The 20,605-nt window shown below is 35.7% G+C and overlaps 1 protein-coding gene across 1 annotated transcript; it reads left to right on the forward strand.

Moving 5' to 3' along the window:
* The first annotated feature begins 1,089 nt into the window (after window positions 1–1,089).
* LOC121254149 (xylan glycosyltransferase MUCI21) lies at window positions 1,090–3,252 on the forward strand. Its single transcript, XM_041154108.1, has 2 exons — window positions 1,090–1,325; window positions 1,938–3,252. Exons 1-2 carry the CDS (start codon window positions 1,181–1,183, stop codon window positions 3,185–3,187), a joined length of 1,395 nt encoding a protein of 464 aa, XP_041010042.1. The 5' UTR covers window positions 1,090–1,180; the 3' UTR covers window positions 3,188–3,252.
* Window positions 3,253–20,605: the final 17,353 nt, after the last annotated feature.

Here is a 20,605-nt window from a genome sequence, read left to right on the forward strand (position 1 = left end):
TTTTATAATTGACTCAGAGATCGCAAAAAAATATCATTTTTTATAAAATTAAATTTATTTTCAATTAAATTATATGATTACGTTAGTTGATAGAATTTATTTTTTACCAGATTATGCAAGAAAGTCATATTCTGAGATTTTTAGTCCAGATTTAAAGAATAAAAGAAAAAAAATAGTTAGATAATAAAACAGTAATAAATAAGATGAAAGAATATTATTATTCCAAAATTAAGGGGTATAATTTTGGAAATCCTACTTGTTTATATTCAAATTAGCCAATCCACCATCACCACGTACGTGCCCATGTTCACACAGCTTAGGCACCGCAATACAAGCCATCTTTTCTTATTTTTCTAGATTGAGCTAAATATGTGAAGGGCTGCTTTCAGATATGTCAATCATCTTCCTATCAAAATAAAAATATGATTTGACATTACATCACACACATCATTTTTGACTTTTCATAAATATATATAAATATATATATTTATATATAGATATAAATAGTACCATATATATGTATATTATATAACTTTGATTTGGTGGGTGGAACGTTTCCATACTTAGATGCCTTTAATTTCGACGTACGTGATTTCATTAGTTTAGCTGTCCCAATTTAAATCACAGCTTAACGACGTGTGAGCTTCATGCAACGTCTGCGCGCCGGCCTTAAGCAAATACCAGCTCCCACGTCTCTAAACTCCGGTCCCTCGGCTTCTCGGTCGTACCGTCCCAATATATAGCTCTCTCGGATGATCTCTTTCTCCTGATGATCTATCTGCGTCCATATATAATATACCGGAAGTTTCAGAGAATACAGTACTTCTGATCGAGCAAAAACATCACAAATTAATTGCGTAGGTGGAGTTCTTTGCGAGTCTTCATATTCCGAACAACTTTAATTTGTCCGGTATGTACTTCCCTCTGGCCTCTATAGTTCGCATCTCTCGATCGTATATTAGATGGTTCCGATCAATTTCGATTGATATCTTCAACGTCTCTGTTCTCTGAAAAAATATATATTTGTTTTGCTTGAAATTCAGATATTTGAAGATAATCAGCTTTAGGAGCTTTAAAACCAGCAAGCAATTAGGTGGGGGTATTTTGATCATTCGATCTCGCTCGTTTGATATCAATCTTCATATATATTCTTCGATCGATCACGCTAAGTGTGATATATATGAAGAAGGGAGATTCAAGGGTACTGATCATGATCACATGGCTGGCAGTCGTAGGGCTAATTTTCGTGGTGTTTAATGTATATACGATATCAAGAACAAATTATGTCATGACCCATTCAATGATCACCAAGAGTCAAGGCGCTGGTATGCATTCAAAACCCTTGACTATTATTCTCTTCCTTTTTCGAGTGAAATCAAGACTAGCCTTGCATGTCTGACTCAATCTTCACGTCGCCTAATTTTATTAGTATATCTATCGACTATATATATATATATATATAATCCACTTGAAATCCTCATGAAGTTTGGACAAGATTAATTTGAGGGATCTTTTCCCATGTTGCTGAAGAATTCATGTTGTATTTCAATAACTCTAGGGTAGTAATATATAGAAGAGTTTTACTATATAAAAGTAAATTTGCGTACCAATCTGAGTACTAATGTTGTTACATTCATATTCTAAATTTAAATTAGCATTGTTTTCAATAAAATCTATTTTTTGACTAATCATATTTAATGGATGCGGGTATTAATGTACAAAATCGCTTACAATTAAATTTTTCCTATATTAGAATATTTGGAGGAAAGAATCTTGAAAGATATTTATAATCCTGTTTGGATTTCTTTAAGTGATCAAGGAAATCATATATCTATGAGAATATTCTTTTTTAACACATTCCAAATTACATTCTTTCCTTATATATTGTATCGTGTAATATTATTCACATTCTGTTTTAACACATTCCATGGTTGCAGATACAAACCGCTCGGTACCCAAATCAATTAGCCATCATGAGGAAAAACACATGATTACAGCAAAAGATATCAGCTGCAACCGAGCCCACAATTTCTACGACATCTGTTCGATCAAGGGCCCAACAGTTCTGGACCCCACCATCTCCACATTCTTTCAAATGGACCCCATCAACTCAACCCCACAAAAGCCCTTGGTAGAAAAAGTCCGACCCTACGCCCGAAAGTGGGAGAATTTCACAATGTCCCGGATCAAAGAGGTCACCCTTGTTTCAGGCCCGCCATTCACAAAATGTCAAGTGCAACACAAGGCCCCCGCTCTGGTATTCAGCGCCGGTGGGTACACCGGAAACTTCTTCCATGAGTTCAACGACGGCTTCATCCCACTCTACATCACCATCAACACGATCTTCCCCGACCAAGACATCGTACTCGTGATATCCAAGGCTCGTGATTGGTGGGTCAGCAAGTACTCTGAACTGTTGCGTGCTTTCAGCAAGTACCCTATCGTAAACCTGGATAATGATACATCCACCCATTGTTTTCCTTCTGCCAGTGTGGGCATGATCTCGCATGGCTTCATGACTATCGCCCCTAAACTGATCCCAAACTCAAAGACCTTCACCCATTTCCGGGCCTTCCTTCACAAAGCCTATGGCCAAAACCGCAAGGTCCAAAACCATCTCTCTGTGTCTACCCCTAAAAAGTCTCGGCCACTTCTTGTTTTGCTTGGTCGCAGTGGCCGGGGCGTAGGCCGCCTGCTCTTGAACCAAAACGAAGTGAAACTCGAAGCAGAAAAGGTTGGTTTTAGTGTCGTTGTTTTCGAGCCAACGGCTGGAACAGCTTTGAGAGAGGCTTATGCGTTGGTAAACTCGAGTCATGCAATGGTGGGAATACATGGTGCAGCGCTCACGCATTCGTTGTTTCTGCGGCCTGGCTCGGTGCTTGTGCAAGTGGTGCCGCTTGGGGCGGAATGGGTATCGCGTGTGTGCTTCGAGATATCTGCTAGGGCCATGGGGTTAGAGTACATGGAGTATAGGATAAAAGCGGAGGAGAGTAGTTTGATGGAGAAATACAGCAAGGATGAACCGATAATAAAAGACCCTGTTGCTTTCCGAGGAAGGAATTGGTCCCCTGAGATAATGAGCATATATTTGAAGGAACAGAACGTTAGGTTAGATTTGGTTAGGTTTAGGGAGTACTTGAAGGAAGTGTACGTGAAAGCAAAAGTATTCATGGACAAGGAGGGATAATAATGTGGGTTCTGGTATTAATCGGCCCGATCAAAATCAAGGACGTAAACTACCTTTTTCTTTCTTTTTGTAGTTGTTGATTCATTTTTTAACTTATTTGTAGAATATTTATAAAGAGATCTGACTCTGATTCTGAGTGAAGAAGCAACGCATTTGTCAAAGATTCGGCGAATTATTTAACTTCCTGATCATCATGGGCCAAAAAACTCGACAAAAAATCAGCATAGTGCAACTCATGTGCATGTATAAATCCCATGCATCGATCTCAACCTTCATATATTCAGAAGAGGGTAGCAAGCTTATATAAATATATATATATATATATAGCACTATTGCTACTTGAATTCTGTGATAGGTACTGATGACAGTGATCATGCCAGCTTGGCAATGGCTTCCAACGCTTAATCAATTAGCTTTATTGTCGCACACGATACTTAAAGTAATCTTCCTCTTGTTTTATAATATCCGTGTTAAACCGATCCAATTTATGCCAATTGTTTGAATTGAGAGAGCTTTTTAATTTATTCATTTCATTTAATTATTATAATTTTTTTAAATTCTCGTACAAAATACAATAAAAAATTTAACTTTTTCAAATTACAAAATAAAAATAATATTAAAAAATAGTATTAAAAAATAATATTATAATAATATTTTATTCAATTTTCAACTTTCATCTCATCTCAATTTATTGTCCAAACCTTCCCTTAATTAAGCACGCTCTAAATTAGTTCAGTCAGCTAGTGCATCTAATGTCCCAGCATAATATTAGTTTAATCAAAGATAAATATATATATTGACGCAAGATAGAATAAGAACTATTCTAACGGTTAGTTAATCAACAATAACTAAAATAGAGAAAAAAACTCTAAGAGTATGGCTTATTCATAAAAGTTAAAAACTAATCTTGGAACCCACTTCTCTAGGCTAAAGGGATTTCGACCCCCCAATTTACAGTGAGATACGAGATATCATGACAGACTGTAAATCTCATTATAGTGGATTTGCTCTCCAAAAGACCCATGGATGTAGGCCCTGTGTTGAACTACGTAAATCTGCGTGTCTCCCTCTCTATTTATATTCTCTATATTCTTTTCCTAAAATTGTTGGGGATGTACGTGTGGGCACCGTACTGACGTCCCAAACGATCATTGTGGGCTTCAGACCGCCTTATCAAGGCCTGCGCCACCTCTGTGGCTCAGGAATGACTCTTTCGCCTTTTCTGCCTATTGGGCAATTTCACGTTTCAACAGATCAGACTAATACAGTACTAGATGCTTATGGCTAGACATCATTTGGTCGTTGTTGGAGATTTATGGTTCGTTTGGATACATATAATATCTTGGTGTATTTGTGAATAATAGTGAAATAGTTTGAGTTAAGATGTATGTCAAGATAGGCTCCTAATGTGATTATAATCGACCAAGACAAGGCAATGAAAGCGGCAATAGCAACAGTTTTTTTGAGGGCCAAGCATAGATTCTGTTTATGGCACATTTTATTCAAATTACCTCACAAGCTGGGATCTTACTCACAATATGATAACTTTAAATGCCCTTTATTAAATTGTATATATTGACTCTTTGAGTTGTCAATAATTTGAATAAATGTGGCACAACATCGTTCAGAGCAATGGTTTAACAGACAGTGATTAGTTGAGTGGAGCGGCATCAATGGGTACCTGCATATGTGAGAGGTACGTTTTGGGCCAAAATGTCCACAACCCAGTGTAGCGAGAGTATGAACGCATTTTTTTATGGCTATGTAAATGCAACCACACCATTGAAGAAGTTTATTGGAGACTATGATAATGCTTTGGTCAAGATGGTCGAGAATGAGAAGATAATTGATTTTGATTCATTCCAACGAAAGATCCCTTGCATTACGGTCCATGCAATTGAGAAGCAATTTTAAAAATTATACATGAATGCCAAGTTCAAAGAGGTACAAATAGAGCTCAGGGGGACTATGAATTGTTTGTCTTCCCTAAAAGAAAATGAAGGCGCAATATCGACGTATGAAGTTGTTGACCACTTGACCATTTATGATGATTTTGTAAAAGAGGTGAAATACTGTGTATATTTCAATGACAATGAATGTGAACTGATGTGGACCTGTAGACTATCCTAGTTCAAAGGAATTTTATGTAGACGTGCACTCGTCATTGTCCTCACCATGTGGAAGAAAATCGTGCGGTTGCCATCCAAGTATATATGTTCTTGATCATTGGAGAAATGATTTGAAAAGAAAGTACACGATGATACAAAGTAGTTATGATGACCTCAACAATAATCAAGTTGCACAAAGGTTTAATGATTTGTGTAACGATCATTGCGAAATAGTTTTAGTTGCTTCAAAGGATCATAAAACCTACATAAAGCGAAAGAATCATATGTGCAAGTTTAAGGAGGAAGAGTTGGGTCAGAACAGTATAACGAGTGAGTATGTTGTGTGTCAGGATGGTCTATGTGAAACAAAACAAAAAAATCATGGGGTTCGAAGTCATGGTGGTATTAAAAGTAAGGGTAGGCCTCCATCCAAACGGCGAGTCTCTACAGTTGAGACAATACCGAAAAAGAAAAAAAAAGTAAAAAAAGAAACAAAATACATGAGGTATCGTAAAATTGTGCAACTAGAAACGTTTTATATATTGTCATGTCCAAGCCTTTAACACTCTATTAACAGTTTTTTTTTTGTAATCCACAGGTGAAGGACATACATGCTGGAGTAGGGAGTCAAAATAGTATACTTACCCAACCATGAGTACTCTATAACCTTGGGGTTTTAATGTAATTAGGTGGTTGGACTATAATTTTGGGATTTAAATGTAAATTTTGATGATGGCATTCTAAAATTCGATATTGTATAGAAAACCAAGGAAATATATTCAGCTGCAATGTACAACTCATTTTGGTATTTAAATATTGATTTTTGTTATTCATGAAAACAAGGAAATAAATTCAGCAAGCATAGTACAACTTCCATAGTACAAAATCTTATTTCTATTTAGGCATTATGAATTCTTGTACAACTTACGCAACTACAATTATGTCTTACATACTTGACAACAAAATACTTTGTCAACAACTGCTAACATTACAACTCAGAGGAAAAGGTGTGCAACTAATGCAAGAAAAAAATACCCACGACAACAAAATGTCTATCCTATTCTTTGTAATTTGTAACTCCTATTTATGGCATTGATTTCTATTTCAACTTTGTGATGCATCAACTTCTACTCAACTATTATATCAATATGGTTGGTTGTAGAGGCTAACTGCTCATTATTTTCTTGAAGATGCTTAATCAACACGTTTTCATAATCAGGCATTTCGGGATCAACCCATTAGAAAAATTTTCAAGAATTTTCAGATTGCAATAAATTTACTTCATTAAGAAAATACACGTATTTTACTACAATATTTGTGATGGATGCCTTCTAGGTTGGAGTTTGCCCAAGAATCACCAAACAACTAGGTTGAAATGAATGAAGTTGAGAACACTTGTGGCTAAAGCTGACACTGAACAAATATCCTAGAAAGTCATCTATACACGGTATAGATTTCTAAAATTGCGAAAGTATAGCATAGTGACCAAGGGCAATTTCTATAGTAAATGGATGGGCTTTTGGGAAGGGGGGTGGGGAATAACCATACCAACTCAATTCACAAATCCATTTACTGAGTTGTCTTAGTGAAGTTTTTATTTGCACTTACACTGAATATGTTGTTGTCCACAGGTGAAGGACACCAAATGGTCCTCCTATTACTTCACCAAGAATTAGGTTGAGTGATGGAAGACATTTGGCTTATAGAGAGAGGGGTGTTCAAGGTATATATTTGCCTCTCTCTCATGTATGAACTACTCATATCCCACGAGACAACCTTTTTGCTTGTTATACTTGAAGTGTAACGTTCTTGCTACAACACAACTCAACTCCCTTCAATCAACTCTGCAACACAACCCAAAATGCACACATAGAAAGCAACGACAATACAAAAGAATAACACAAGAGATACTTCAATGATCAAGATTCCATTGTAAATAACACGAGAGTTACAACACCTCAACAACCAAGCACCCTTCACTTCCTCTTCAAGGCCTTGCCCCAAGCACCTGTGACATGAAGTAATTCTATTGAGAAATAAAACTTATGTTTGCAAACCCAAGTAATTCGACCAAATTCATTTTTGCTGGCTCAGTGCTAATAAATTGTGTTGAGTAGCTAGATTACAATTCCCTTTTCATGCATACACAAATCCAATAAAAAATATGGAACCCAATTAGATCTACATGAAAATTTTCATACAACCAGCCAAATCCATTCACAAATGTTGAAATTCGAAACTGAGCAAGCCTAATTTCATATATACACAAATCAACCAACTGAGCAAGCCTAATTTCAATGTGGAAATTCGAAACCCCTTTGTCTGTGTTAGGGCAACTCAAATGGAATCGAGAGAGAGTGAGAGTGAGAGAGAGAGAGAGAGAGATACTTGGCATCGACAGGATGTCGGTAATGGTGATGGATGTCGATGATGGTGATGGCGGTCGATGACTGTTGTAGGCTACAAACTGGACTTCGTGCGGGTGGGAAGGAAAAGGGAGGAGAGAGAGACATAGGGATGGGCAGCGGGGGAAGAGAGAGTTTCGTGATAGGGCTTGTTGGCGATGGGTTGTGGGTGACGGCGACAGGTTCTAGGGAAAACATGAAGAAAAGTGAGGAAAGAGAGAGAAGGGAGAGCAGGGGGAGTGGAGCAGCGTGTGTTTCTAAAAGGAAAAAGAAACTGACTGACATGACAGAATGCCACATCAGTGTGTGTGATCCCTTTATATCCCTATCAGTTTCATTTTTCTTATTATTCTTTCAGATTTGTTTTTGTAACTCACTTTGACCGGAATCCCACCTTTGCTTTTCTCTCTATATAAAGCTCTATACCTCCAATCTCTCTCCTCATCCTATGCCTTTTACCTTGTTCCCTCTATGACTCTATCTCTCTACAGTACTCTACAACTCTTGTGAGCCATCTTTATATTATCTCTTTTGGATAAAAAAAAGAAGATATCTCTAATGACGGAGAATCCATTAAAACACCAAAGAGAAGAAACCCAGATGGAGGATTGCGAAGAGTCTAAGTGAAACAAGTTGTACAACCACATACTCTCTCTGCTCAAAGCAAAGGAAGAGGAACCCACTCAGGATATGTCCTCTCTGTGGTAAGAGTAAAAAGAAAAAGAAGACGACCCCAATGAAGAACAAGCCTACAAAATCCTTTCCATTTAGCTCATCTTTTCAGGATATGAGTTTTGGTGGGTGTGGTATAGCAACGAGAAGAAGAAGATGAAGAACAACGACTGGGTTTGAAGACAAAGAAAAATGTTATGGTCGGGTGATCGGTTTCGACCAACTTGGAGAGTTGTTAAGCCCGACTTGTTGCTTAACCCGATCAACTCAATTTTGTTTGGGCAAGCGCAATCGAGTCTTTCGATCAGATCAGATCCAGGGCCCTTTTGCACAGGCCTAGTTGAGGGTAACTAGAAACTACACTAGGACTTGAAGAAGGATGAGATACACGTAAATTACATGAGATTAAGTGTGTGTGTGTATATATATATATCCAAAACAGCAGAAAGGAAGAAGGAGACTGAAGAAGAAGAGAATGAAGGAACAGAAACAGAGTAATTGCACAATTAAGTAAAATTATGCGGCACAAAATAAGGAGGCGGTTAAACCAGCCAAATGCATGTATGTAATGCAAAAATAAATAAGGATATTAATAGACATATAAGCTTTATTAAAATTACAAAGCTTAAAATGTATTCCAAGGTAGTGCAGATTTGCACTTACAGGATTAGGAGTTCTCAGTATAAGGAGAAAGGATAGAAGGGTTTCTCCGGAATGTGAGTTCTGCCTAAGCACAAGGTAAGGTTCTCCTTTTATAGCACAAGGAGTTCCTATTTACAATGATTAAAGTAAAACAGTAAAAGTAAATCCGTGAGTGAACAGTAGGAACTGTTTAAGCACGAGCACAAGTATTATCATCATTATGTCTTCTAGCTGTTGCTGCTTTCTGCATAAGATGAAAAAATATTATTCGGTTGTCTTTGTGTCTTCCAGCTGTCTCTGCGGGCGGCTGCTTTGGCACATGTTGACAAATATTCAAAGGAGACTCTTAGTTAGTCTTCTTTGAGCTCAAGTAGTAGTCAGTCATTAGTCAATCTTAGGGTGTCTTCTGTATTGTGACCAAATACATTACTGTATGAAGCCTCTGATGATGCATCTGAGTTATTGTCTTGTTCAGAGTCATTACTCAGGGACTTGGACAGTTGTTTTTCTAAAATTTTTATTAAATCCTTTTTATCAAGTCTTTTCAGAATGTCATTATTCTTTTTAGACTTTGAGGATTTCTTGGAGGATGAGCTAGTGGCTTTTCCTCACTGAGATGCTGTTGGTGAAGCAGGGGCCTAGATTAATGGATATCCAGGGCAGGTGATCCGGTCTTGATGGCTGGGAATTCCTTTTTATCCTACAAATTAGGTGCAGATTGTGGAAAGTCCTTGATCATCCGGTTGATTTTTTTTCAATATATCCAAACTTATCTCACCATTTTGTGAAATAAGCACGAGATATAATATTGGCATTTCTCTCATAATTCCATTTGAAGATCCATGAAAATTTGTAATTCTTGTAAAAATGGAGTTCATAAGGGAACATAACTGAGTGTCGGTCTAGCTTAGTGCCGACAATCATTGTATAGTGTTTGAAAGCTTGGGAAAGCTGCTCAGGAAAATTCTGGAGAATTAAACCAAAGTGGTTCCACCATTGAAGAAACCAAAAAGGAAAAGTTCATTTGAATCTCGAATCAAAATTAATGAACCAGGAGTGGCTCATATCAAGTACCTGGAAGAATATGAAACGGTTCCAGGCAGTAATATAATCAAAATAAGTTAAAAAAAGTGCTGTGTCTGAAAGTCTTTTGGGAGTATAGGGATTTGTTTCCCATTCTGTCTCTATCATGACTCGGAGGATATAAGCACTGTGGTAAATCATTTTTGTCATAAATAGGTTTTATGACAAGTGTATTAGTGAGAATTAAGATACTGGAATAATAGTGGAGATTCTTTGAGGAATCTTCGGGTATCCAGTGAAAATTAGGAAGAAAATAGGAGCAAGCAAGTTTGAATATATCTGTGTATGCAGACCTATTTGGTTCTACATAGAAAAGGTTGGAGACAAAGGGCTTACGCAGGTATTCAAATTTTCCTTTTGGGAGGAAAAAGTGGGGGGTAATGGAAGTAGTTTCCTTTGATGCAATTGCTTTCGCATATGGATCAAAGGTCGTAGAAACCATTGACGCAAAGGTCATTGGTTGCACAATTTTACCAAGAGGAGTGAACTTATTGGCAATATTCAATACTGTGGAGGGAGCACTGGGCATAGAGGTGGATCCAGACTCATTCTTGATGAGTTTTATACTGGGCATTGGTGGGGGAGGATTTGCTTTCTGTTTTTCTTTTCCTTTTTTCTTGCTCATGGCTAGGTGTCTGTAAGAATTCACGGGTAAGAAAATCAGGAATAGAATTATTAGTGTCTTTGATAAATTCAATGTCAAAATCAAAAACACTTAAAATAGTTTGTCATCATGTAAAAATATGTTTTGATGCTATGTTTTCAACATCTTTTTCTAAAACAAATTTAACACTCATACAATCAATACGCAATAAAAACTTCTTATTAAGAAGGTCAGATTGAAATTTAGAAATACATAGTACTATAGATAAAATTTCCTTTTTTAATAGTACTATATTTTTCTTGTGCAGGGTTCCAGACTCCGGAATGGAAGCGAACAATTTGTTCAGGGGAGCTTGGTGAAACAGATTGTTTCAGAATGCCACCATAACCAATGTCAGAGGCATCTGTCTCAACGATTTTAAAAGAATCAGAATTAGGGATACCAAGGCATGGAAGAGTTTTGACATATGCCTTAATTTTCCTTACTAGATTAGTATGGATTTTTGTCCAAGGATGAGGATTTAAAAGAAGTCTTTTAAACAAAGGAGACATTGTTTCCTCACATTCTTGTAGAAATCGACAACATAATTAAGAGATCCTAAAAATCTCTGCAATTGTTTTTTGACAGTAATGACGTCAAGGAATTTATCAGCAAATTCAATGGCTCTTTGGATGGGCCTGATTTTGCCTTCAGAAATATCATAACCAAAGAATCTGATCTTGGTTTGGAATAATTTGATCTTTTTCGCAGAAACGACAAGACCATTGATTCTAATGATGTCTAGAAACGATTTCAAATGTTTCTAATGTTCATCAATAGATTTGAAAAAAAAACATCATCTATGTAGATGATGGTGAAAGCAGTGAACGAGTTAAATATGTCGTTCATGATGTTTTGGAATTCACTAGACATTTTTTAGGCCAAATGACATCACATTCCATTCATAGTGACCAAAAGGTGTAACAAAAACTGTCTTATACCTATCTGACTCGGCTATTTGGATTTGCCAAAATCCTGATTTTAGGTCAAATTTGGAGAAGACAACTGCATCACTCAACCTATGAATTAAGTCATTTTTATTGGAAATAGGGTACCTAATCCACTCTAAAACTTTGTTCAAAGGTTTGTAATTAATGACTAGACGAGGAGTACCTCTCTCTAGCTCATCATTTTTCTGGACATAAAAAGCAGGACAAGACCAAAGGAACTTGCTATATCTAATTATGTCTTTTTTCTTAAGATCTGCAATTTCGATTTGGCAGAATTCTAAAGTTTGGCTATTCATTTGAATGGACCTGGCTTTAGTGGAAATATCTTTTTCATTAAAACTTTTTATATATGAGAGAGAAACGATGTGTTTCTTCCTATACCAAAAGGCATTGGGTAAATCAGAACAAACATTAATAACAAGACGCTTGTTAAAATCATCAATTTTTGAAATGAGTAAATGGGAAGATAATTGTTCAGAAATATTTTTATATTTGATTTTCTGTTGGAGGGAATTCAAATGTTTTTCTTGTGGCGCCCCCAATCCCCCTTATAAAAATACACAGGGATCGAGACGCCAGGATGGTGACAACACGGTCACACATCCCAACGAAGTGCCAGTGTGTGTAAATGCAACAGTGTTCAAATAAAATAACGCAGCGGATAGTCAACTAAGTACCAGAATTTAATTACAATCAAACATCAGTAAAGATTTAAATAGCAGTTATACAGTCATCCATAAAATAATTTACAATAGTTTAAAGCTACAAACGAGTGATCCCAGATCACTCCTCAGGCGGAGCCGTCTCCTCCGGCTCGCCCTCCTCCTCCTCAGCATCAAAATCTGCGACACCACAAAATGGTCTCGCAGGTAAGTATAACCCAAACAACAATATAATACAAAATGTATTAAATGCAACTAACATGCATGCACATGAAAACATGCATTTTCCACAAAACATTATTTTTCCCGAAAATGATAATTTTCCAACACACGCCAAAATCCCATTTGGCCCAAAATATCCGTAAAACATTTTCCCAGAAAATGATTTACCCAAAAAATCAACTCGCACTATTTTCCCAGAAAATAGTGCATTAATACCAAATGCACCATGCATTATTTCCATATGCACCATGGTCTCCCCTATGGACCATCCGCACGTCCTGGCTTCGCAGCGGTGCTCAGTTCCGCGCCCAGCGCGTACGTGGCCAAGCACTCACACTACGCAACGAGCGATGCCCAGTTCCGCGCCCAGCGCGTACGTGGCCAGACATCCTCTAGTCCCCGCCAGCAGAAGGACCACGGAGTCGGCACGAGACCATCTCGTCCGATCCCATTGTCGCCCGGCGACAACCCAGGGGACGTTACTCAGTATATTCCGCTCCCGAGTAACCAGAGGAGCTCCACCGAGTTAATGCCCCATCTCGGCTTGGGGTCGCGATACACACGCACCAAAATTATTCTCACATAAAATCATAGCTTTTCAAAGCACATGAACATGAATGCAATACACGAAAACCCAGTTTTCTTTTACAATCATGATCATGCATGAAATAATGAAATGCACATGTACCAACACAATATCCAAACAACCCATCAACAACAAATATCCAATCAACCAAATCAACCAAACAACTCCAATCACAAATCCATCCGACCCCCGAACTCCTCGGACTCAGTCCGGCATGCCAAAAATACAGTGAAATGGGTTAGTGTAAAAATACATTTAAATTACGAAAGTTCTTTGGAGAAATACTTACAGTGCAATATAATAATTTTCCGAGGATCGCGAAGTTGAAAAAGGCGACGTTTGAGCAACACCACAGTGTAAAATACACTGTGGCCGTGGGTCACAATTACCAACTTTCCAACGAGGACAAACGAAGACCCAAGATTGATAGGGTAGGGCCTAGGGAGGTCGGTGAAACTAGTGGTGGTGGTGGTTTGCCGTGGGTGGCGGCGCAAGGGGCGGTTTTAGGCCCGAAAAGTGCAAATCGGAGATGGACTTGGTGGGGCTTCACCGGTGACGGATCGGAGCTGGGGTTGGGTCCAATGGGTTGCCAAGAGGCCGGGGATGAAGTGGTAGGAAGATGGTGGCCGGAGGTGGCGCGACGGCGGCGCTGGAACGAAAGTGACGCCGCGGCTTGAATGGGCTCGTGGTGGCTAACGGCGGCGCGAATGGAGCTGGAAATGGAGGTGTGGCGTCGCCGGTGGCTGGGGAAGCTGGGGAGCCGGGCGGTGTCGACCACCGCCGGCGCACGGCGGCGGGCTGGGGGGAGAGATGGATGCACGGCGAGAGAGAGAGTGAGAGGGAGCTGGGTCCGCGCGCGGGGGAGGGGAAATAAGGAGGAAAAAAAGAAAAGAAAAAAAAAAGAAAAGAAAGAAAAGAAAAGAAAAGGAAAAGAAAAAATAGAGGGAAAAGAAATGAGGTCCAATCCTCATAACTTGGGTGACGAAAATGATCCAACGGAAACGATTTTAAAACCACAAGTTAAATGAAATAATTTAAACGTAATGGTAAAGTCAAATTGAAATAATTAAATCCCACGGTAATTAATTAAATATGAAAAACAATTTAAATGCACAACAATAAATAAATATTAAGAAAGCACATAAAAATTAATTTCCACCAATTAAAATCATAGAAATAAACTCACTAAAAATCCAACCAATTTAAAATAAGAGAAATTATTTTAATTACATAAAAATAATTCCTTCAGTAAAAATACACTAAAATACGGGGTGTTACATTTCTTTTGCAAGAATCAAAGATTTTAGGCTTTTATCTTAATCAATCTCAAAACGAGAGGCAAATTTAAACTTGACTTTTTGACCAAAATGATCGGTAGTAATACCATCTTTTTCAGTAAAAAAATGATATAACAAAAAAATAAAAGGAATTCCTAAAATTAATTTGTCAGACATATTTATGACTAAAACAGAAGGAATTTTAAAACAAATATTGTTTTGACAAACATGAGCGTTGTTTAGTTCATAATTGATTTTCATCTGAAATCCATTTGCCGAAAACAATCGTTCAATATATTTTTCAAAATATTTACTAGAAATGAGTCATTCCTGAATACAATTCAGGTCTGATCCGGAATCAATCATAGCAACAACAGAAAATTAGAAATTATGGGCAACAACAATAGTAACCTGAGAAAACCATTTAGGAGGAATAGTATTGTGGATCAAACAGATTTGGTTGTCAGGAGCTAACTCATGCTGGCTTTAACCAGAATCATTTATTTGCTCATTGTCAGAAGGGATGTCCTGATCAAGTTGTTTATCAATTTTGAACACTAAAAATTCTTGTTTCAAAATCTCATTTTCAGACTTAAGATTATTAATCTCAGATCTGAGTTTAACGATTTCTTTTTTAACAAGATTTATTTCGTGTTGTAAATCAGAAGTAGAAATTTCCTTGGGTTTTTTCTTTTGAAATCTCTTCAAGGTTTCTTGAAAACTAATCATTTGCTTAGAAGGCTCAGGTTCTTGGCGAACCATTGTCTTCTTGAGTTTAAGAAGATATTCTTCTTTAACCTCAGAATTTGTAATTTGGAAAATCAAGGTTAGCAAAAGGTTTTCTTGTTCCTCAGCCTTAGTCAAAACATTAACTGATTTGCCTTTAGGCTCGCAACAAGTATCATTACAATTGCAACCAAGCTTTGGACCAGTAGGATCAGGAAATCCAGTTTCAAAGTGATATTCTGAATCACTAGAACTAAATTTAAGGATATCAGATGATGAAGACGAGGCTATTTCTAGGAGTTGAAATAGTTCTTTTTTATTATTGTTATCAATATCCAACTGATTAAGCTTCTTTTTTAGTTTTTTGGCTTTCTTGGTACATTTGTCTGCAAAATGTCATTCATTGCCACAAATAAAACATTTTCCTTTTGAAAAATCTCTATGATTCTTTTTCTTGGAAAACGGCTTAGAAAATAGTTTTTTATAAGTTTTCTTATAAAATTCATCATTGAGTTTTCTCCTGATACCATAATGAGGTTTAGAAAACTTATGCTTTCTCTTTGATGGAGCTATAGTAGGAAGGCCAAATTGTTCACAAAAAGTTTCTATTTCATATTTGACTTTCTTGCTATTTCTCATCGGTTCTCGAAGCATTCTTTGATCATTACATATATCAATAGCAAATTTCTTAATTACGCTGCAAATATCACCATAGGTGTATTCATCGTAATTGAGAGACCCATAAGTATTAGTAAGTTCATCTTTCACTTTGTATGCAAACAAACGAACTAATCCATCAATAAACTTTTCTTTCCAGTATGGCTTCTGGCTATCATCGCGAAGCATGACTTTGGAAATGAAAACATCTTGGTACCACATATAATCCGACATCTGATGACATCTTAGATTATTTAACTGATCGCTAATGCGACTAGTTATATTTGATAGTGTCCCAATAAAATGTTTTAAAATAGTATAAATCAAAGTATTAATACCATCAGGTTGTGTAGACCCAATAGTTTTATCAAAAATAGGTAACTATTTATCATTACGCTTGACAGCATTCTGAATGGCTTCATTTGTATTGGCAGTGAGATGTTTGTCCCACCAATTGCGTAAAACACCGAAAAATTCTTGTGTTAAAATCATAACAATATCAGATTGTTTAATATTGTTGTTAATATAGGCATTTGCAACAAGTGAAATTTTACTCATGGTATTGATGATTTCTTGTTCAGAAAATCTATCAATATTCCATTAGTAAACTTTGTCAGCAGAGTAAGAAGATTGGTTTTGAAAAACTTTTTCTTCAAACTGTAAATCAGGAGGAGTAGGTCTGGAATACCAATTATTCGTCAAACTCATTGGATTGGGTCCTTTTGAAGAAAATCTGGCAATTTCAAGTTTTAAAATAATATCTTAAAAATTCTTTTCAAGTAAATCAATATCATTTTCTTCAGAAGAGTGATCGTTAGATGAATCATCTGTAGTTTCAACAAGAACTTCTTCTACTTCTTTGCTCTTTAAAGCACTAGTAGAAGGCTGTTATTTCTTTAGATCAGAAAGCATTTGATTTATCTTATATAGAGTTTTTGGCCTGAGAGGTTTTAAAATCCATTTTGGCCCGATTCTCTGATAAGATAATCAAAGGTTTTTCAGTAATTTTCTTTGGCTGATCTTTGATAAAAGCCAAAGGATTAAGATCAGGTTTTTCAACATTTTCTTCAATCCGATCTAACTGTTGTCCGATTGTGTGAATAGCAAGATTTACAAAGTTATTTTGAGAAATAAACTTCTTTGTTTCTTTCAAAATCTTGTCCTTCTCTGGATCTCTGGAAACAGTTTCAGGAATTTTGAAAGGTGAAGCAGGTACTTCAATTCCTTTGTAAAGAACGAGTACTGTCTCCAAAGGTGGATGGCTAGCTTGGATTACCATCTTTCCTTCTTCCTTAACAAAATTAGTTTTAACAACATTTAAAGTATTGTTAGAAACATAATAATTTTCAATAAAATCGAAGAAAAGAATATGCTTTTGTTGCTTATTCATTTCTTCTTTCCATTTTTGTTTAACACGTTGTTTTTCTTTTTGAGAATATTTTGCATGATAGGCTTTACGCTTATCACGATTTTTTGAAAGTTTATATTCTTCAAAAAGATAAACTAAATCAAACTCAAATGGTTTGTTTAAAATAGTCAGACTATGGTGGATAGGAGGAGCTACAGGAGCTACCATATCTGAAGCTGTTGGTGATAAAGATGAATCTTCTTCTTTATCAGCTTCTTCATTTATAGTTTTATCCTTAGAGGATTAGGCATCCTGTGCAGAATAAAAAGCAGAAGTAACTTGAGAGGACGTAGAAAGTCCTTTCATTTTTAAAACATGATTAACAGGCTGGGCTGTTTGTACTGAATCTTCCAGAAATTGTTTGAGATAGTGATCTCGTCTTACTGGATTTTCAGAAACAGAACCAGCATAAGAAGATCTAGACCCAGCAAAAGAATTTCTCCTTAAGCCTGAAGTACTAGTCTGATCAAAACTAATTTTAACAGTTCCATCCATATACTGTCTAATGTAATCTGGATTACACTCAACAGGATTTCTAGTGATAGGTGGAACTTCTTGTCCAAAGTCCATTTTTTGGGAAGGGTAATATCTTTCCAAAAAACCATCTTTGGAGTTTGAACATCCGCATCCGAGGTTGAACTCTGAATCAATAGAGTGCTTCCCGTGGTGGGTTTTGCAATAGTTTTGGGATTTAAATTCATTTTTAAAAGACAATAATAAATCTGAAAAATCAAAGCAAGGGATTTACTTCCCTCAATCATGTCATAACCAGATGTTAAAATATTCAAAGTCAAGGCTTCAAGAATATGTTTATCATCTAGTGAAGGAGTTAAATCAGGATAGCAATTGAAATGAACTGGTCCGTCAGTTAAGGAAGACTGGATCATTCCAAGAATACTTGTTTCAAAATAATTGAATCTGGCATCCCTTAAACAAAATAAAACGGATGCATTGATGCATTTCCTTGTTAAGGGTTTGGCAGCAATTTGAACAGATCCAATATGAATATATTTGTAACCATTCTTTAAAAACTCAGTTATCTTATCTTTGTGAAAAAGATAACATTTTTCTTGAGATTTTGAAAGAGCATAAGTTTATTCAACAGTTCGAACATTAAAAGCAGTATGTAAAGATTTTTCAAACTAAGAAGTTTGATAAATCGAACTAATATTCAATTTTGGAATCTTCCATAATTCCAGCACAAGTGGTTCTGCCTTTTCAAAAGTGCAGTCTTCTTCATTAACAATGTCAGGTGGCAACCCCGATCTGGAACTAATTGTTGAATAAGATCTAATCATTCTATTCATTTTGTCCTAAATCTAACCAGACGGTTTCATCTCAGGGTCCTGCGAACTTACCACTCTTGGCCCTCAACCTATGAACCTAACTGCCCTCAACGCTCTCTAGCAAACGGGTCTTACCACGGTTCCCGGTCTACTTGTCAAAAGATGATCCTGAACCAGACAAAGTAGAAAATCCCTAACTGGGTAGAAATTAAACAAAATAAATGAAATGAAGAGAAGTAATTACGAACAACTAGATACCAGATTGGCTCTGATACCAAAACAACGGAAATGAAGAAGGAGACTGAAGAAGAAGAGAAGGAATGAACAGAAACAGAGTAATTGCACAATTGAGTAAAATTTATATATATATATATATAATGAGTCAGTTTAAGAGTTTTAATATGAAGATGACTTGAAAAGTTATAATCCTATTAGGAGAGAATTTCATTGAGTGTAAATCTTAGTGAAAGGTGGAGACGTGCATGACTTAGAGTTGTAAAGAACCTACATTGGGTCTAACTGGTTTGGTTCCGGTTGTTTACATGGCTTAAACTCAATTATTGAGTCCAATAAAACTCTATAGTCCATTTAAATAAATTATGAGCCTGTGGCCTATTAAAATAATCCAATAAATTTTGATTGGGTTTCTATAATTATTGGCCCATTAAATTTAACTTAGGTCTAATAAATTTATCCATAGCTCATTCCTACTCATAATATCAAAATAAAACGAAATGAATAACTCCAATATATATGCATATAAAATGAAATTGTTGATTTTCTAAGGTACCAAACATAGTACAGCAAGACTAGAGTGAGAGATATAAAAGAAATTTCAGATGGGAGGGAAAAAGTAAAATAAATTAAAGGTCAAATAAAATAAAATCTGAAAGAAAAAGAAAGTTGTAAAAGAATATTTTAAGAAAAGGAATTGGAAAATTTTACTATGCAACCCAAATCTTACCACTCGATTTTTTTTATTTATTAAATGATGAAGATAGTAATTTTAAATATATTTATGTATTTTTTATATTTTAAAAATATTTAAATACATTAAAAATCGTGAATAAAAAAAAAATTAATTTTACCCCAGCGGTAACACCGAACGGTGCACCGCTCTTTGGTACTTGGTAGCATTAATTTTCATTGGGAAGTGAATCAAGTGATCGGTCAATGACGAAGTGAGAGAGATTCCGGAGTAATTCAAGGCGCGTTGAAGAATGATGCTAGTTAGTTCTTCCAGGTGCTTTTTATTATTATTATTATTTTCAATCACAGTTCTTCAAAGTTATTATTAGTGTATTTGATAAATGTTACCATTAATATATTTGTGTATTTTTTCTGTAATATTTAAAAAAATAAAAATAAAAAATACACAAAAAAATCAATTTGAACTAGTGAGAAGGTAAAATGATGGAGTTGAGTAACAGCACCTTAATGAAACTGCTATATGCGTTTGATTTTTTTCACAAACTAAATAAAGGCTCATACCCATCGTTTTTTAACAAACATCTTACATATTTTCTTATAATTATAATTTTGATCACTTATTATTAGAACAATTCTATTTGAAAAATTTTACATCATCTATAATTTATGTGGCATAATATTATTTGGATAATAAATTTTAAAATCTGAATTTTTCAAATTAAATTATATCATATAAACGGTATCTAGTGTAAAAGCTATCAAATAGCACTACTAAAAAAATAAAAAAAATACTAAAATATAGATCATAGATAGAAAAATAATAATTTTTTCATATTGATCCTAAGTTTACCAATTTTTTTAAAAAAGTACATAAGATTTGTACATTTTATAACTGTAAATATTATTTCTCTTTAAAGAAGGGTGTAGAAGAGTTTGTGAACCATACAATCTCAAGTAGCTTTCCGGATCACCTCACTCCTGCCCAAAGAGTTTTGCAACTCATCAGCCTCACATACTACAATTATTTTTATTTTTTTTAATTTTATTATTTATAAATTAATTAAATTTTTTTACTCATCATTCATATATTATATATTTGATAAGAGAAAAAAAAATAAAAAATAAAAATCATATATAATATATAGTGTAAGGATGATAAGT

The sequence above is a fragment of the Juglans microcarpa x Juglans regia genome, chromosome 3D (assembly GCF_004785595.1).
Source record: "Juglans microcarpa x Juglans regia isolate MS1-56 chromosome 3D, Jm3101_v1.0, whole genome shotgun sequence".
Taxonomy (NCBI): Eukaryota; Viridiplantae; Streptophyta; class Magnoliopsida; order Fagales; family Juglandaceae; genus Juglans; species Juglans microcarpa x Juglans regia.